Source organism: Toxorhynchites rutilus, chromosome 2, assembly GCF_029784135.1.
Source record: "Toxorhynchites rutilus septentrionalis strain SRP chromosome 2, ASM2978413v1, whole genome shotgun sequence".
Lineage (NCBI taxonomy): Eukaryota > Metazoa > Arthropoda > Insecta > Diptera > Culicidae > Toxorhynchites > Toxorhynchites rutilus.
In genome coordinates, this window is record NC_073745.1 from 176,050,682 (window position 1) to 176,065,868 (window position 15,187).

The window sequence follows — 15,187 nt, forward strand, 5'->3', positions numbered from 1 at the left end:
CTTGATATTTCACAATTATTCAATTATTTATCTCAAGAAAAATGAAATGTTATTCGTTATGATAGATGCGTAGATATATTTCCTATCAATTGAAGCAAAAACCTTTGCGATCTATTGAGAAATGCTCGAGTTATAAGCGTTTCAAATCTTGCATTTTTTCCTACTTGTTCAGTGCCTAGATTTCCATTTCACCCCCTATATCTTCCGGTTAGACGTAGTCCTACGTCAAAAGGAAGGTGAAGGCAGTGGATGGCGCACTGTCGAAAAACAGACGGAGAAACGGAAAAAGAAAGAAGAAAAGAAGAAAGGGGTGCAAGAGATCAAAAAACCTAGGCCCCTACGCGAGCGAAGTAAGGGAGAGGCCCTGATCGTCGAGGTGAAGGAAGGAGTGACTTATGCATCACTCCTACGGAAAGTGAGGGACGATCCGGAGTTGAAAGAACTGGGAGAGAAAGTGGTGAAAACCAGGCGTACCCAGAAAGGAAAGATGCTCTTCGAGCTCAAGAGGGATCCGGCGGTCAAAAGTTCAGCCTTCAAGGAACTGGTTGCGAAGTCGCTCGGTGAGGAGGTGAAGGTGAGGGCTCTTTCCCAGGAATCAGTGGTCGAATGCAGAAATCTGGACAAAATCACGACAGACGAGGAGCTAAGGCGCGAGTTGATAGAACAGTGTAAGCTGAAAAATACACAAATGACGATCCGTATGAGGAAGGCATATGGTGGCACGCAGACGGCGTCGATACGGCTCTCAACAGTCGCAGCCAATAAGATGGTAGAAACGACTAAAATAAAAGGTGGCTGGTCGGTTTGCTCGCTGAAGATGGTGCCCCGGGTGACCAAGCGGATGGAGAGATGCTTCCAGTGCATGGGCTTTGGACATCAGGCAAGAAGCTGCACAGGCCCCGACAGGTCTGAACTGTGCAGGAGATGCGGTGAGAAAGGGCATGTTGCGAGAGACTGCACGAAGCAACCGAAATGCCTGCTCTGCAAACCAGAGAACGGCAGCAACCATGCGACAGGAAGCTTCAAGTGTCCCTCGTATAAAAAGGCGTTAGCAGAATCGCAGTAACGGAGATAATTCAGATCAATCTGAACCATTGCAACACAGCTCAGCAACTGTTGTGGCAGTCGACAACAGAGACAAAATGCGACGTTGCAATCATAGCGGAGGCGTACCGAGTACCCCGTGATAACGGCAGCTGGGCGACGGATAGTTCAGGGATTGCTGCAATACAGGTGATGGGCAGATATCCTATCCAGGAAGTGGTTGGAGGTTCACATGAAGGTTTCGTAATCGCCAAAATTAATGGAATCTTCATGTGTAGTTACTACGCACCCCCGAGATGGACAACTGAGCAATTCCACCAGATGCTAGACGCAATGACCGAGGAACTAATCGGTAGATCACCGATCGTCATTGGAGGCGACTTCAACGCCTGGGCGGTAGAGTGGGGAAGTAGATGTACCAACATCAGAGGGTACAGTCTACTGGAAGCTCTAGCAAAGCTGGAAGTAACGTTACTGAACGAAGGTACCACCAGCACTTTCCGGAAAGATGGGCGCGAATCCATCATCGACGTTACTTTTTGCAGTCCGTCGCTGTTGGCGAGTACGGAGTGGAAAGTGTGCGAGTCGTATACGCACAGTGATCACCAGGCGATCCGGTACAGAATCGGTCAACGAAACCACGTGCTAGTTCGGAGGACAACAAGCTGTGAGCGGAAGTGGAAGACGAATGCTTTCGACAAGGACCTTTTCGTCGAAGCACTTCGTCTAGCTAGCGGAGCTTCAGATTGGAACGCAGAAAAGTTGACAGATCTACTGGTGAGAGCATGCAACACTACCATGCCGAGCAAAATTGCACCAAAAAATGGAAGACGCCCAGCTTACTGGTGGAACGACTCTCTCCGCAACCTTCGCGTTAGCTGTCTTCGAGCCAGAAGACGCGTTCAGAGAGCACAAAACAGTGCTGATAGAGAGGAACGTAATATGGTGTACCGAGCAGCTAGAGCCGCCTTGAAACGGGAAATTGTAATGAGCAAAGCGAACTGTTTCAAGGAGCTGTGCCGAGAGACAGATGCCACCCATGGGGCAATGTGTATCGAGTCGTGATGGCGAAGATCAGAGGACCTGTGACGCCCGTCGAATCGTGTCCCGAGAAGCTGAAGGTCATTGTGGAGGGCGTTTCGGCGTACGGTGTCGGTGACCATATCCTACGATATGGCCACCGACACCGTACGCCGAAATAACTACCGAACGTTCTCAAGTTTCCAATGAAGAACTGGTCGCAGTGGCGAAGAGACTGCAGGTAAAGAAAGCGCCCGGCCCCGACGGAATCCCCAACGCGGCCTTGAAAACGGCGATTCAGGCGTTCCCGGACATCTTCAGGATAGTGCTACAGAAATGCCTGGATGATGGTCACTTTCCTAAGAAATGGAAGATCCAAAAGTTAGTGTTGCTGCCAAAACCAGGAAAGCCCCCGGGGTTCCAACATCCTATAAGCCTATATGCCTGCTGGATACGCTCGGGAAACTCTTGGAAAGGATTATCCTCAACAGACTGACGAAATGTACGGAGAGTGACCATGGTCTGTCAAAGATGCAGTTTGGATTCCGGAAAGGCAGGTCCACCGTTGATGCCACACAGTGGTTGAAAAAGCAGAGAAGGCATCACAGCAAAAGCGGAGGGGCGACCGACACTGTGCTGTAGTAACGATCGACGTTAGGAATGCTTTCAACAGCGCTAGCTGGGAAGCCATCGCCTAGTCCCTACACCGTATGAAGGTTCCTGGGTACCTGTGCAGAATTCTAGGAAGCTACTTTCAGAACCGCGTCCTAGTCTACGAGACGAGCATGGGGCGGACAACGTTGAATATAACGGCCGGAGTACCACAAGGCTCTATCCTGGGCCCAACGCTCTGGAACGTAATGTATAACGGTGTACTGAATCTGAAGCTTCCCAAAGGCGTGGAGATCGTGGGCTTCGCGGATGATATCGCTCTCACAGTGGCAGGCGAGACACTCGAAGAGGTGAAGATGCTTGCAACCGAGTCCATCGTCTCAGTAGGGAACTGGATGCAAGCAGTGAAACTGCAGATTGCTCATAATAAAACGGAAGTATTGTTGGGAGTAACTGCAAAGCCGTGCAGCGAGCGGAAATCACAGTCGGGGAACACGTGATGACTTCTAAGCGTAGTTTGAAATACTTGGGAGTTATGATCGACGACCGGCTGAATTTCAACAACCACGTCGACCACGTCTGCGAGAAAGCGGAGAAGTCCATTAGCGCGATAGCGAGAATAATGCCGAATAACGCAGGACCTTGCAGTAGCAAAAGACGTCTTCTGGCTGCTGTATCCTCGTCCATACTACGGTATGGAGCACCAGCCTGGTCTGCGGCTCTCGAAACCCACCGGAATCGTAGAAAACTGGACCGTACGTATCGGCTCATGGCGATGCGAGTTGCGAGCGCGTATAGGACGATCTCGTTGGAGGCAGTCTGCGTTATCGCCGGCATGATCCCGATTGGCATCACTCTGGCGGAAGAAGGAGAGTGCTACAGACTGAAGGAAATCAGAGGTATCCGGAAAACAGCGAGAGTAGAATCACTCTTGAAGTGGCAGCAGGAATGGGACACGGCGGAGAAAGGTAGGTGGACGTATGGGCTCATACCGGTACTATCGACCTGGCTGAACAGGAAGCACGGGGAGGTGAATTTTCATCTGACACAGTTCCTGTCTGGACATGGCTGCTTCAGGCAATATTTGCACCGGTTCGGGCACACAACGTCGCCACTCTGTCCGGAGTGTGAAGACGTGGAGGAAACACCAGAACACGTGGTATTTGAGTGTTCCAGGTTAACCGCAAGACACGAGGGGCTGCCTGCTATTCATGCCGGGAACATAGTGGAGGAAATGTGTCGCGAGGAGGGCACCTGGAACGCTGTGAACAGTGTAATCGTGCACATCATGTCCGAGCTACAGCGGAAGTGGAGGGTCGACCAGCGTGGTAATAACCCCTGACTGCAATGGACTGTACCCCACGAGAGTCGCTGTGACGGAGTGCGCGTTATGTTGGAGGGCACTGCCTAATCGGCGCTCCGTTGGGAAGAGAAATCCTGCGAGGGTGGCTGTGACGGGGCGCGCGTCAAGTTGGAGGGCGCTTGCTAATCGGTTCGCGTCTCGACAGGTGAGAAACCCCGCGAGGGTGACTGTGACGGGTTGCGCGTCAAGTTGGAGGGCAATTCCTAATCGGTACACGTCTCGACGGGTAAAAGGAATCCTGTGCAACGGATGTGCGTGGCGGAGCACAACGGATTCGTAAATGAGATACACAGAGAAAAAGGGAAGTTAGCGTTGAAAACTCGAGAAGTGCATGAGCACAGCCGCCCCCTGAAGTAGTCGCCTAGATGTGGTCCCGGGGGGAATGAGGCTACGAGTAGAGGGCTTGGTTTTTGTGGGTGCGATGCCCACTCGACGTCTGGGTTATCCCTTCCGAGATAAGGCTGGAAGAGCGTTCCTCACCTCTATATAAAAAAAAAAACATACTTTGGTTGTACATTGTACCGCATGCCATACTGACAATCATAAATTTGAATTTATTGCATTGTATTTTCACCAATATTTCAATGAAAAAGGTTTTTATTTAGCGCCTAAACTATCAAACACAACAAATAGGTTTCCAATCTGAGTCATTAACTCAAGAGAAAGTCAATGAAAAGAATATTTACCAAGTGTTTTGATTCAGTTTGTTCATGCTACCCACCACTAACCATTTGTGGCGCAGCGCACAGTACAACTGTAGCCATGTACAGAGGTAAAATTGGTCGGTACAGGTACAGCGATTGTACCGAGTTGCTTGCATGGTTCTAGCGCTGTACATGGTGACAGACATACAATTTTCGGAGTACAACGGTAGTACAGCTGTATGTCTGTCATAAGTATAACGCAAAACGTAAACGATCGGTGAGACATCTGGATTTTGTTTTTGAACTAAAAAAATGATGATAAGGTAACCTAAAACTCAAAAACAAATCACGTATATTTTACTTCCGGTATTTCGAAGGTAGTTCTCACATGTAGGAAACAGGCATTTTTCAACTTGTTTTTGATTTTGCTCTCGAATTTTCTATTTTGATTCAACCATTGTCAACATTTATATAATTTTCACTACTGAAAGAGGTAAGAAAATAACATGTTATATATAAAATTGAGCAGAATAAAATTTCTTACAAACTAATCGCAATCAAATAATCTTTCATGACTATAACATTGTGATTCATGGAAAGAACTACACACCTTCCATAAGCTCACATGGCAAAATTTAAAACCATCATCACTTTCACCGCAGCGCCGCCTAGGTGTAGATTTGAACGTTATATCATGGACAGACATACAGCTGTACTAGCGTTGTACGTGTACAGCGTTGTACAGGTACCATCGTACCATGACAGACATACTTTGGTTGTACATTGTACCGTATGTCAAACTGACAATCAGAAATTTGACCAATTTTCACTACACATTTCAATGAAAAAGGTTTTTATTTAGCGTCTAAACTATCACAACAACAAACAAGTTTCCAATCTGAGTTATGACCTCAAGAGAAAGTCCATCAAAAGAACGTTTACCAAGTGTTTTGATTCGGTTTGTTTATGCTACCCACCACTAACCGTCTATGGCGCTGCGCACAGTACATCTGTAGCCATGTACAGCGGTAAAACAGGTCGGTACAGATACAGCGATTGTACCGAGTTGCTTGCATGGTTCTAGCGCTGTACATGGTGACAGACATACAATTTTCGGAGTACAACGGTAGTACAGCTGTATGTCTGTCATAAGTATTATACCATGGACAGACATACAACTGTACTAGCGCTGTACGTGTACAGCATTGTACAGGTACCACGATAGCATGACACACATACTTTGGTTGTACATTGTACCGCATGTCAGACTGACATTCAGAAGTTTGAATTTATTGCATTGTATTTTCACCAATATTTCAATGAAAAAGGTTTTTATTTAGCGTCTAAACTATCGAACCCAACAAATATGTTTCCAATCTGAGTTATCAACTCAAGAGAAAGTCATTGAAAAGAATGTATACCAAATGTTTTGATTCATTTTGTTCATGCTACCCACCACTAACCGTCTATGGCGCTGCGCACAGTACAACTGTACCCAGTTTCATATACTTTCGAGCGGTTATAGACACAACGCCGACCGAGAGACGAAGAGTGCTACAAAAGTGATGGAATGGCACCCCGTCTTGCCCCCCGCAGGCAACAGTACCTATAGTTTCATGTTTTATAGTATAACTTGCTTAGAACGAAACGGCATCACTGTATTGAATATCTTCTTTTCTGCTCCACAACTGTCAAAAAAAAATCACAACAGAGGAAGAACCCAGAATGTAAGTATCATTAATTTTTATTTATTTAGTTTATTTAAATAATTAAAAACTTTACAAGATACTAATCTTCATTCTTTGATGTTTCCGTTACATTGAATAACATCAATTATGTTTAATTTCCAGCTATTCTAAAGCGCTTCCACCAGAGAGGATCCCCCACATTATGACGGAACTGAATACATTTGCAGTAGGCAGGGCTCAGTAGCTCTATGAACAGCTGGCCGTCAAACATAAAATAGGACACATTCGATCGCCGGCTCTTTCCTAGTCGGATTTTGGAGGAAACAAAAAAAAGCAGGAGTTGAAGAAGCAGCGGCTGCAGACAAAATGAATGGTGCTGAGAAACGTGTTGATTTGGCAACGATAATAGGAAACAATGCCAGCGGAGTAATTCCAGTTTGTGACTATGTGAATAGATCCCCAAAAAGAAATGAAATGTCTCATTGGCTGATAATGGATTGTGTAGGAGATATCATATCCTATCTGTTTGATCTGAAGATTCTTCACGGCAAATACACGGCATAAATATGGCCATTACTGGGGAGGATTTAATTACAAATCACTCATCAAGGATCACAACTTAAGGTATTTACATTGTATTTTTATTCGGAAGTAAGAAAACTAACGGGCTAATGTTTTGTTTCAGCGAAATTTGTTCAATTTCATCAATACGATCATCGCCAGCTAGTCCATTTGCAATGCATACAGGATGTTTTTGGTGTAAATATATACACAAGTTCCAAGCATTTTCTTATAGACAAAGTATCGTAAAGTACTCCAGAAAGAGAGAAACAGACAAAAAGAAATAATTCAATCAGCGCAGGTTAGGCTCAGGTTTTTTTTAACGATTTAGAATTAAGAAAAATTGCATTTCTCACAATTCAATACGAGAGGATGAAGATAGTTTAGACCTGATTGTGATTATGGACGCTATTCCGGCTGCGAGGAATATTTTATTTAGAATCATATGAAGTAAATTTATAATTTAATGCAATCACGTAATACAATGATATGTAATTTATGATGTATATTTATATATTACATAAAACTAATGATGACCGTGGTCTCTGTGAGTTTTTGTTTTATCGTTTAATAAATCATGTAAACACAAGAAACTATAATAAAAATCGAACAGTTTTGTTTTCGGTCGTCACGGTGCCAGATTGGCACAGTGTTGGCTCGTAATTTGTTGTCAAATACGAAGGGTAGGTCGACAAAATCATTGCAAAATGGCACGGTATCGGCACCGTTGTCGGCACCATTTTTGTAACCAATTCGGTACAACAAAGTAGACTGGGTAGCCATGTACAGCGGTAAAATAGGTCGGTACAGGTACAGCGATTGTACCGAGTTGCTTGCATGGTTCTAGCGCTGTACATGGTGACAGACATACAATTTTCGGAGTACAACGGTAGTACAGCTGTATGTCTGTCATAAGTATTATACCATGGACAGACATACAACTGTACTAGCGCTGTACGTGTACAGCATTGTACAGGTACCACGATAGCATGACACACATACTTTGGTTGTACATTGTACCGCATGTCAGACTGACATTCAGAAGTTTGAATTTATTGCATTGTATTTTCACCAATATTTCAATGAAAAAGGTTTTTATTTAGCGTCTAAACTATCGAACACAACAAATATGTTTCCAATCTGAGTTATCAACTCAAGAGAAAGTCATTGAAAAGAATGTATACCAAATGTTTTGATTCGTTTTGTTCATGCTACCCACCACTAACCGTCTATGGCGCTGCGCACAGTACAACTGTAGCCATGTACAGCGGTAAAATAGGTCGGTACAGGTACAGCGATTGTACCGAGTTGCTTGCATGGTCCTAGCGCTGTACATGGTGACAGACATACAATTTTCGAAGTACAACGAAAGTACAGCTGTATGTCTGTCATAAGTATTAGATCGCCAATAAGTATCAACCAAGGCGCGTAGAAGTATATCCTAAGGTGGGCCAACTTGCTAAAACCACTCTTCAGCCATCCTGGAAGTCTACTGTGTTTTGTTTACACACAAAATAAAACACAGTAGACTTCCAAGCTAAGTTCCTTGCTAAAACCACTCTTCAGCCATCTTGGAAGTCTACTGTATTTTGTTTGTAAACAAAACACAATACGCTATTGCCGAAGCTCGCTCGTGATCAGTCTGTCTCTTTCACGCTACAAGCAAATAATTCCCCTTCTACTTTCTTCCGTGCTGTTTTCATATACCGCTCCCCTAACCAACTTAGTGACGAAACGGCCTCACCTAGTACCATAGACCCGTCTTGGTATCAACCAAGGCGCGTAGAAGTATATCCTAAGGTGGGCCAACTTGCTAAAACCACTCTTCAGCCATATTGGAAGTCTACTGTGTTTTGTTTGTAAACAAAACACAATACGCTAGTGCCGAAGCTCGCTCCTGATCAGTCTGTCTCTTTCACGCTTCAAGGAAATAATTCCCCTTCTGCTTTCTTCCGTACTGTTTTCATATACCGCTCCCCTAACCAACTTAGTGACGAAACGGCCTCACCTAGTACCATAGACCCGTCTTGGTATCAACCAGTTTCCAGGGGTTAAGCCGGGTTCAGACGGTGCGAGTAAGCATACGAGTCGGTCTAGTCAGTTACTGCAGTGCAGCTACTCACACCGTGTGAACACATCATGCCAGTTAGTGTCATGAGTAATCCGGCGTGCGAGCTACTTCAAAGTTTTTTGATTTTACTCGCACTCGCATCCCTAAAAACGTCAAAAACAGCATTTAGCGCTCGAATCGGGGATGCCAAACGTAAAGAAATGTCTCCATTTTGAAGATATTTCAAAATATTAACAAACTCGAAAATTCTTGGAAAACAAATAAAACCCACATAGTTTCTAAATAAAATCGTTGTTATTTTGTTTTATACTCTTTCTTTTTGAGATAGTTTTCTTGAAAACAAAAACATAAGCCATCCATGAGTGAAGACATCAGATGATAATTCCATATGCCGTGCAAGGATATTTGAGAAAGATACCTGGCATCCCTAATCAAAGATAGAATATCTATATTAAATGGCGGCATCCGTGTTTGTGAGGCAAATTTCTCTATCAGATTAGTATACTTGAAGGCAGTTTTAAACCGTTAAAATTTGAATGAAAATTTCATACATACATTATTTGACCATTTAAAGCACGTGACCCTGATCCTCAATAAACTATTTTCCTATATATTTTTTTTATATTTCCACCAAAACTTATCATTATAGTATAAAGTTATCATCAGACACAATTTTCGTTCAAGATTCACTCACTACTTGCAGAAAAAGTATTGTTCTATTAAACAGAATACATATTCGATTTGAAAAAGTTCATTTTCATTCATAATTTCAATTTTTGACGCGTATTTATTCCACCTGTAAATCAACTATCATTTTCACTTCACAAATCGGCACAAGAAGCTGCTGTCAAGGCGAAATACGAAGAGATAGTAGTCCGTGTGCATTCTGTTTGTTTGCATGTTTTTTCGTGTTAGCAGCAGCAGTTAAAAGCAAAAAAATGACGCAAAGATGGAATTCGGAACAAAATGAACACTTTGTGGAATTATATAAAGAACAAACCATTTTGTGGAACTGTATGGATCCCAATTATAAAAACAGAGATTTGCGTAAAGCCTCGCTTGAATACATTCGTTCAGAAGTGGGGTTATCGGATACGAAAGAAGTTACAAAAAAAATAAAAAATTTACGTTCTACATACAACCAGGAGAAATTAAAAATTGAGAAAAGCAAACGAAGCGGATGTGGTACTGATGAGATATATAAACCTTCCGTCCAATGGTTCGATGCCATGGATTACATCATGAATATTATTCATCTGAAGGAAAAACAAACAATAAGTAATCTAGTAAGTTATTTTCTTCTATTATATAATGCACTATAACACTAAATATATATATACATTACTAAATGATTCGATATTATACTATACTGCAACTATACTACACTATATTATACTGTATTCTCTAATTAATAAATCATATTATTTTGCCAAGTAACCGCTCCCTCGCTATTAAAGTAATGTTTATATTTATCTCTCATTTTCTCTGCAATAGCCTTTGATCTATTATTCATCCGTGAGCGTTGAATGCTTCGTAAACCCTCAATCTCTGACCTCCACTGCCCTAAATTAATTTCAAAATTTATTATGTCTTCATAGTCAATTGTTCCTGGTGGAGTATACGTTTTCGATGCAGACATACGCAACCAGTTGTGTAAAGTACATGCACATAAAACTATCTTCATTGCGGTATCCTCTCTAACCTGGATTGGTTTTCCCAAAATACGAAAACGAGATGCTAAAATGCCAAATCCATTTTCAACTATTCTCCTTGCTCTGCTCAATCTGTAGTTAAAAATCTTTTCTTCTTTAGTCGGTGTATTTTTATAGGGCTTCAATAAATACGGCTTTAATGGAAACGCATCATCACCTACTAAAACGCCATTTTCAGGCAATAGAATATTGTTTTCTAGATGAGAATATAAAGAGCATTTTTGAAATATCCCACCATCTGCGTTACGACCGTATGAGCCTATATCAACATATCTAAAACAATAATCGTGATCCACGATTGCCATTAACACTATGCTATTCGTTCCCTTATAGTTGTAATATTCACTACCACAATTAGGTGGTGCTTGAATTGTGATGTGCTTCCCATCAATAGCTCCATAGCAACCTGGGAAGTTCCACCTTGAATGGAATCCTACTCCTATATCTTGCCATTCTTCCTTATTCGGCATCTGAAAAATTAAAATATAATTGTTAGTTATGATTTCAATTAGAATAGTGTCATAAAATAAAATATTTTCAATTTCAGGAACCATTTCATGCATCAACATCTGGGAGCGATTTTGCTGAAGAAATTACAATAATCGATGAGGAGTACCTCGATGCTACTGATGAAAACAACGCTGATGAAATCCTACCAAAGAAGCCATCGAACAGAAGATCGAAGAAGAAATTGTCAACTGAGCAGTCTACAATACAAGCGGCCGTGAATGAACTGAAGGAACTGAATAATAATTTAACAGTGTCTGCCTCGAGTATGGGAGAACCAGAAGATGAATGTGAGGCAATTGGAAGACATGTTATAATGCAGCTCAGACAGTTATCCCCAATTGATAGAATTGATGCGACAGATGAAATACATGCAATTCTTTCTAGATACCGTAAGAATGCCCTCTGCGTCAGTAGAATGCAATACACATATTCTGATCACGAATATACTGAAACATCACAGGCGACTGTAGGTTTTCCACCAAGATCACCCTAACGTCCTACATCTTCACAATCAAATCAACAGTCGCAAATACTATAACCAAGTCATGCAATATTGTACTATTTTTAAGGATCACTTTCCATACAATAGAACTTAGATAATAAAAAAAGCTACTTACTTTAATAAAATCTTTTAGACTGAAATTTATAGCGTCACATACTTCCGGAATTATCTTAGCTATGGATGCCTTCGAGATTCTAAAAAATATCGACAATAATCTGAACGATATTCCAGAGGAGAGGTACACCAAAGTAATTTCTAATTTCACTCTTGCAGGTATAGCACCCCTCATAAGTGTATCTTGGCGTTGTATTTTTGGAGCAATTAAATCCAATAGTGTTTCCACTTGTTCTGGTGTTACTCTCAACACTGCTCTGTACTCTCGGGGATCATTATCGTAGAGTTCGTTCAGTATTGTATTTGTTGCTCCTTTTTTTTGCATCCAATTCCTGGCCCAAATCCTTTTGCCTTTCTGCTTTTTCCGAATAGTACCTTCAGCTCGAAGTAATTCAGCACAAAGTATTTTTGTAACCGCTTTTGTCACGGTACGAACTACAGTCAGCCGTGTTTTGCTGGACAACATTGTATACGGTATAAACTACGGTTAGCGTGTATTTCGGGATCAAATTGTGTGATAATAAATGCAACTGAAAACCTGAGATAAAAACTGCCAATAGAGATGTCGATTTCGGATCAATTATCTGTCAAATTCTGATCTGATTCCTGTTTCTCATTATTTGATGTACATTTGAAAAATCACCTGGCATCCCTGGTAAACCCGTGCTGTTGTATCTAGTTACATGCCAACAACTCACACTGTGTGAACAGACAAGGCGAGTCAACCGATTGTCAAGCGAGTCCACCGGGTCAGTAGCTGCTCACTGTCAAGTCAGCTACTAGCAACGTATAAATGGGCCTTTAAGGCCCATTTATACGTTGCTAGTAGCTGGCTTCACAATGAGCAGCTACTGACCCGGTGAACTCGCTTGACAAATGGTTGACTCGCCTTGTCCGTTCACACAATGTGAGCTGCTGGCAAGAAACTAGATACTACGGCACAGGTTTTCCAGAGATGCCAGGCGGTTTTTCAAATGTCCATCAAATCGTCAGAAACAGCAATCAGATCCGAATTTGTCAGATGATTGATCCGAAATCGACTTCTTTATTGGCAGTTTTCGTCTTAGATTTTCAGTTGAATTTATCATTACACAATTTTATCGATAAACACACACTGGCCGTGTTTAAAAATACTTTGTGCTGAATTTCTTTGAACTGAAGGTACTATCCGGAAAAAGCAGAAAGAAAAAAGGATTCGGTCCAGGAATTGGATGCAAAAAAAAGGAGCAACAAATACAATATTGAAGTAACTCTACGATGATGATCCCCGAGAGTACAGAGCAGTGTTGAGAATAACACCTGAAAAAGTGAAAAAACTGTTGGATTTAATTGCTCCACAAATACAACGCAAGATACACTCATGAGGGATGCTATACCTACATAAGTGAAACTAGAAATGTTGTACCTTTCTTCTGGAATATCGTTCAGATTATTGTCGATATTTTTTTAGAATCTCGAAAGCATCCATAGCTAAAATAATTCCGAAAGTATGTAGTGCTACAAATGGCAGTCTAAAAGATTTTTCAAATTTTGAATTATTTCGCCTTGACAGCAGCTTCGTGTACCAATTTGTGAAATGAAAATGATAGTAGATTTGCAGGAGGAATAAATACGCCTCAAAAACTAAAATAATGAATGAAAATCTACTTTTTTAAATGGAATATGTATTCTGTTTTTTAGAACAATACTTTTTTTGGAAGTTGTGAGTGAATTTCGAATGAAAATTGTGCCCGATAATGATTTTATATTTAGAATCCCAAGAAAACTATCTCAAAAAGAAAACGTGCCCCACCAGCGTGCAAAACAAAATAAAATGAGTAAAAAAACTTTTTAAGTTAAACGGTTTATTTGTGATTAAACATAATAATGTACTAAAAGCTAGAGAAAATAATTAGGCAAGTTGCAGTTAGTAGTTATCACACCTCTCCTTCATTAGTCTAGGGCATTGATAAGACTAAAATAAAATAGTGGGACATATGATGAAATCACTAATTGTGGATAATGAAAATGAATGGATTTTATAATTTAAAAAGTTTTTGTTTACTCATTTTATTTTCTAGTTTTTAGTACATTATCTGTTTCATTAGAATATTTCTCTACAATAAAGGCATTGTACTGTATTCTATCAGTCAAAAAATTTCATTTGATACCGATATTGAGTAGATTGCAGAAAATACATAGTGTGTTCTCCAAGTCAAGTTCGTTGGTTTGATACACATATCTCAATCAACCTTTTTTTTGAGATGATATGGAATCAGCGATTTTGAGCGGAGGCCAAATTGGATTTTTCAAGATAAGCAGTTTTAAAATGACAGCAGTTCCTATCCGGTCAGTTCCTATTGGTCAAATTTCTATTACTGTGGGACAATCCTACAGACATACATACATACATACGAACAGTTCAAGCTAAATAAAACCGTTTAATAAAGTATATTGCTATTTTGTGATTGCGACCATCTTGGATTTTAATTTTTCATGATCTACTGTGATCTACTATTCAAGCCCTTTCATTTGATACCCATATTAATGGTGTTTTGACATAATATGTAGTCCGCCATTTGGTAGAATTTTGATGGATTTGCATTTTTCACAAATAACCGTGTTCTGCTAGTCAATCCCTTTCATTTGATACCCATTGTTACGGGGGTTTCGGAGGTTCTATTCAGCACGCGTTTTTATCAATGTATAGCGAGCTCAAAGCTGTATTTATTAAGAGAAACAATAATTAAACAAGAACTTTACATTATTAGGTTTTACCTACATTTGATCTCCTCGTTTTAAATTCAAAGCACGACAGGATGATTCAATTATTTAACAATTTGGGAATTCAACTTTATTTTGGGTTCTATCTCTACTCCTTTTTTGTGATTAGCAAAGAATGTGTGGTACGAGAGAAGTTTTCAGAATGACAGTGATGACAGCTAGCTGTCAATGATTGTCTGGGTGCGTCATGGAGTGGCACCGTCCGGATGCGCAGGTTCAGATCAAGTCATCAGTGGCGTAGTTTGCTTCCCCCCAACACCCATATTAATGAAGTTTTGGGAAACTATGTAGTCCGCCATTTAGTAGTGGCAGCCATCTTGGATTTGCATTTTTCTTAAATAACTGTATTCTGCTAGTCAAGCCCTTTCATTTGATACCCATATTGATGGGGTTTTGGAAAACCCACATTGATGAGGTTTTGAGGAAGAAAGGGATCCGCCATTTTGTAGCGGCCTCTATCTTGGATTTACAAGATAATGAAATACGCAGTTTTGTAATGACTACAGAGATAAAGGTGTGTTCCAAATTTCAGATCAATCGGTCAACAAGAAGGGGGTCAAATTTCTACTAATGTGGGACATGT

The 15,187-nt window shown here is 41.2% G+C and overlaps 1 protein-coding gene and 1 long non-coding RNA gene across 4 annotated transcripts; both read left to right on the top strand.

Moving 5' to 3' along the window:
- The first annotated feature begins 6,377 nt into the window (after nt 1-6,377).
- Nucleotides 6,378-7,467, top strand: LOC129770595 (uncharacterized). Its single transcript, XR_008742148.1, has 3 exons — nt 6,378-6,410; nt 6,534-6,995; nt 7,057-7,467. It is a non-coding gene; the product is annotated as an uncharacterized LOC129770595 (long non-coding RNA).
- Nucleotides 7,468-8,994: 1,527 nt separating this feature from the next.
- On the top strand, nt 8,995-12,594 carry LOC129770419 (uncharacterized). 3 transcript variants are annotated; one of them, XM_055773250.1, is made up of 3 exons: nt 8,995-10,289; nt 11,263-11,552; nt 11,610-12,594. In XM_055773250.1, exons 1-3 carry the CDS (start codon nt 9,942-9,944, stop codon nt 11,716-11,718), a joined length of 747 nt encoding a protein of 248 aa, XP_055629225.1. In that variant the 5' UTR covers nt 8,995-9,941; the 3' UTR covers nt 11,719-12,594. The 3 variants fall into 3 exon arrangements, 2 of the variants coding, with proteins under 2 accessions (XP_055629225.1, XP_055629224.1); XR_008742112.1 differs by having other exon boundaries at nt 8,995-11,206; nt 11,263-12,594; XM_055773249.1 differs by having other exon boundaries at nt 11,263-12,594.
- Nucleotides 12,595-15,187: the final 2,593 nt, after the last annotated feature.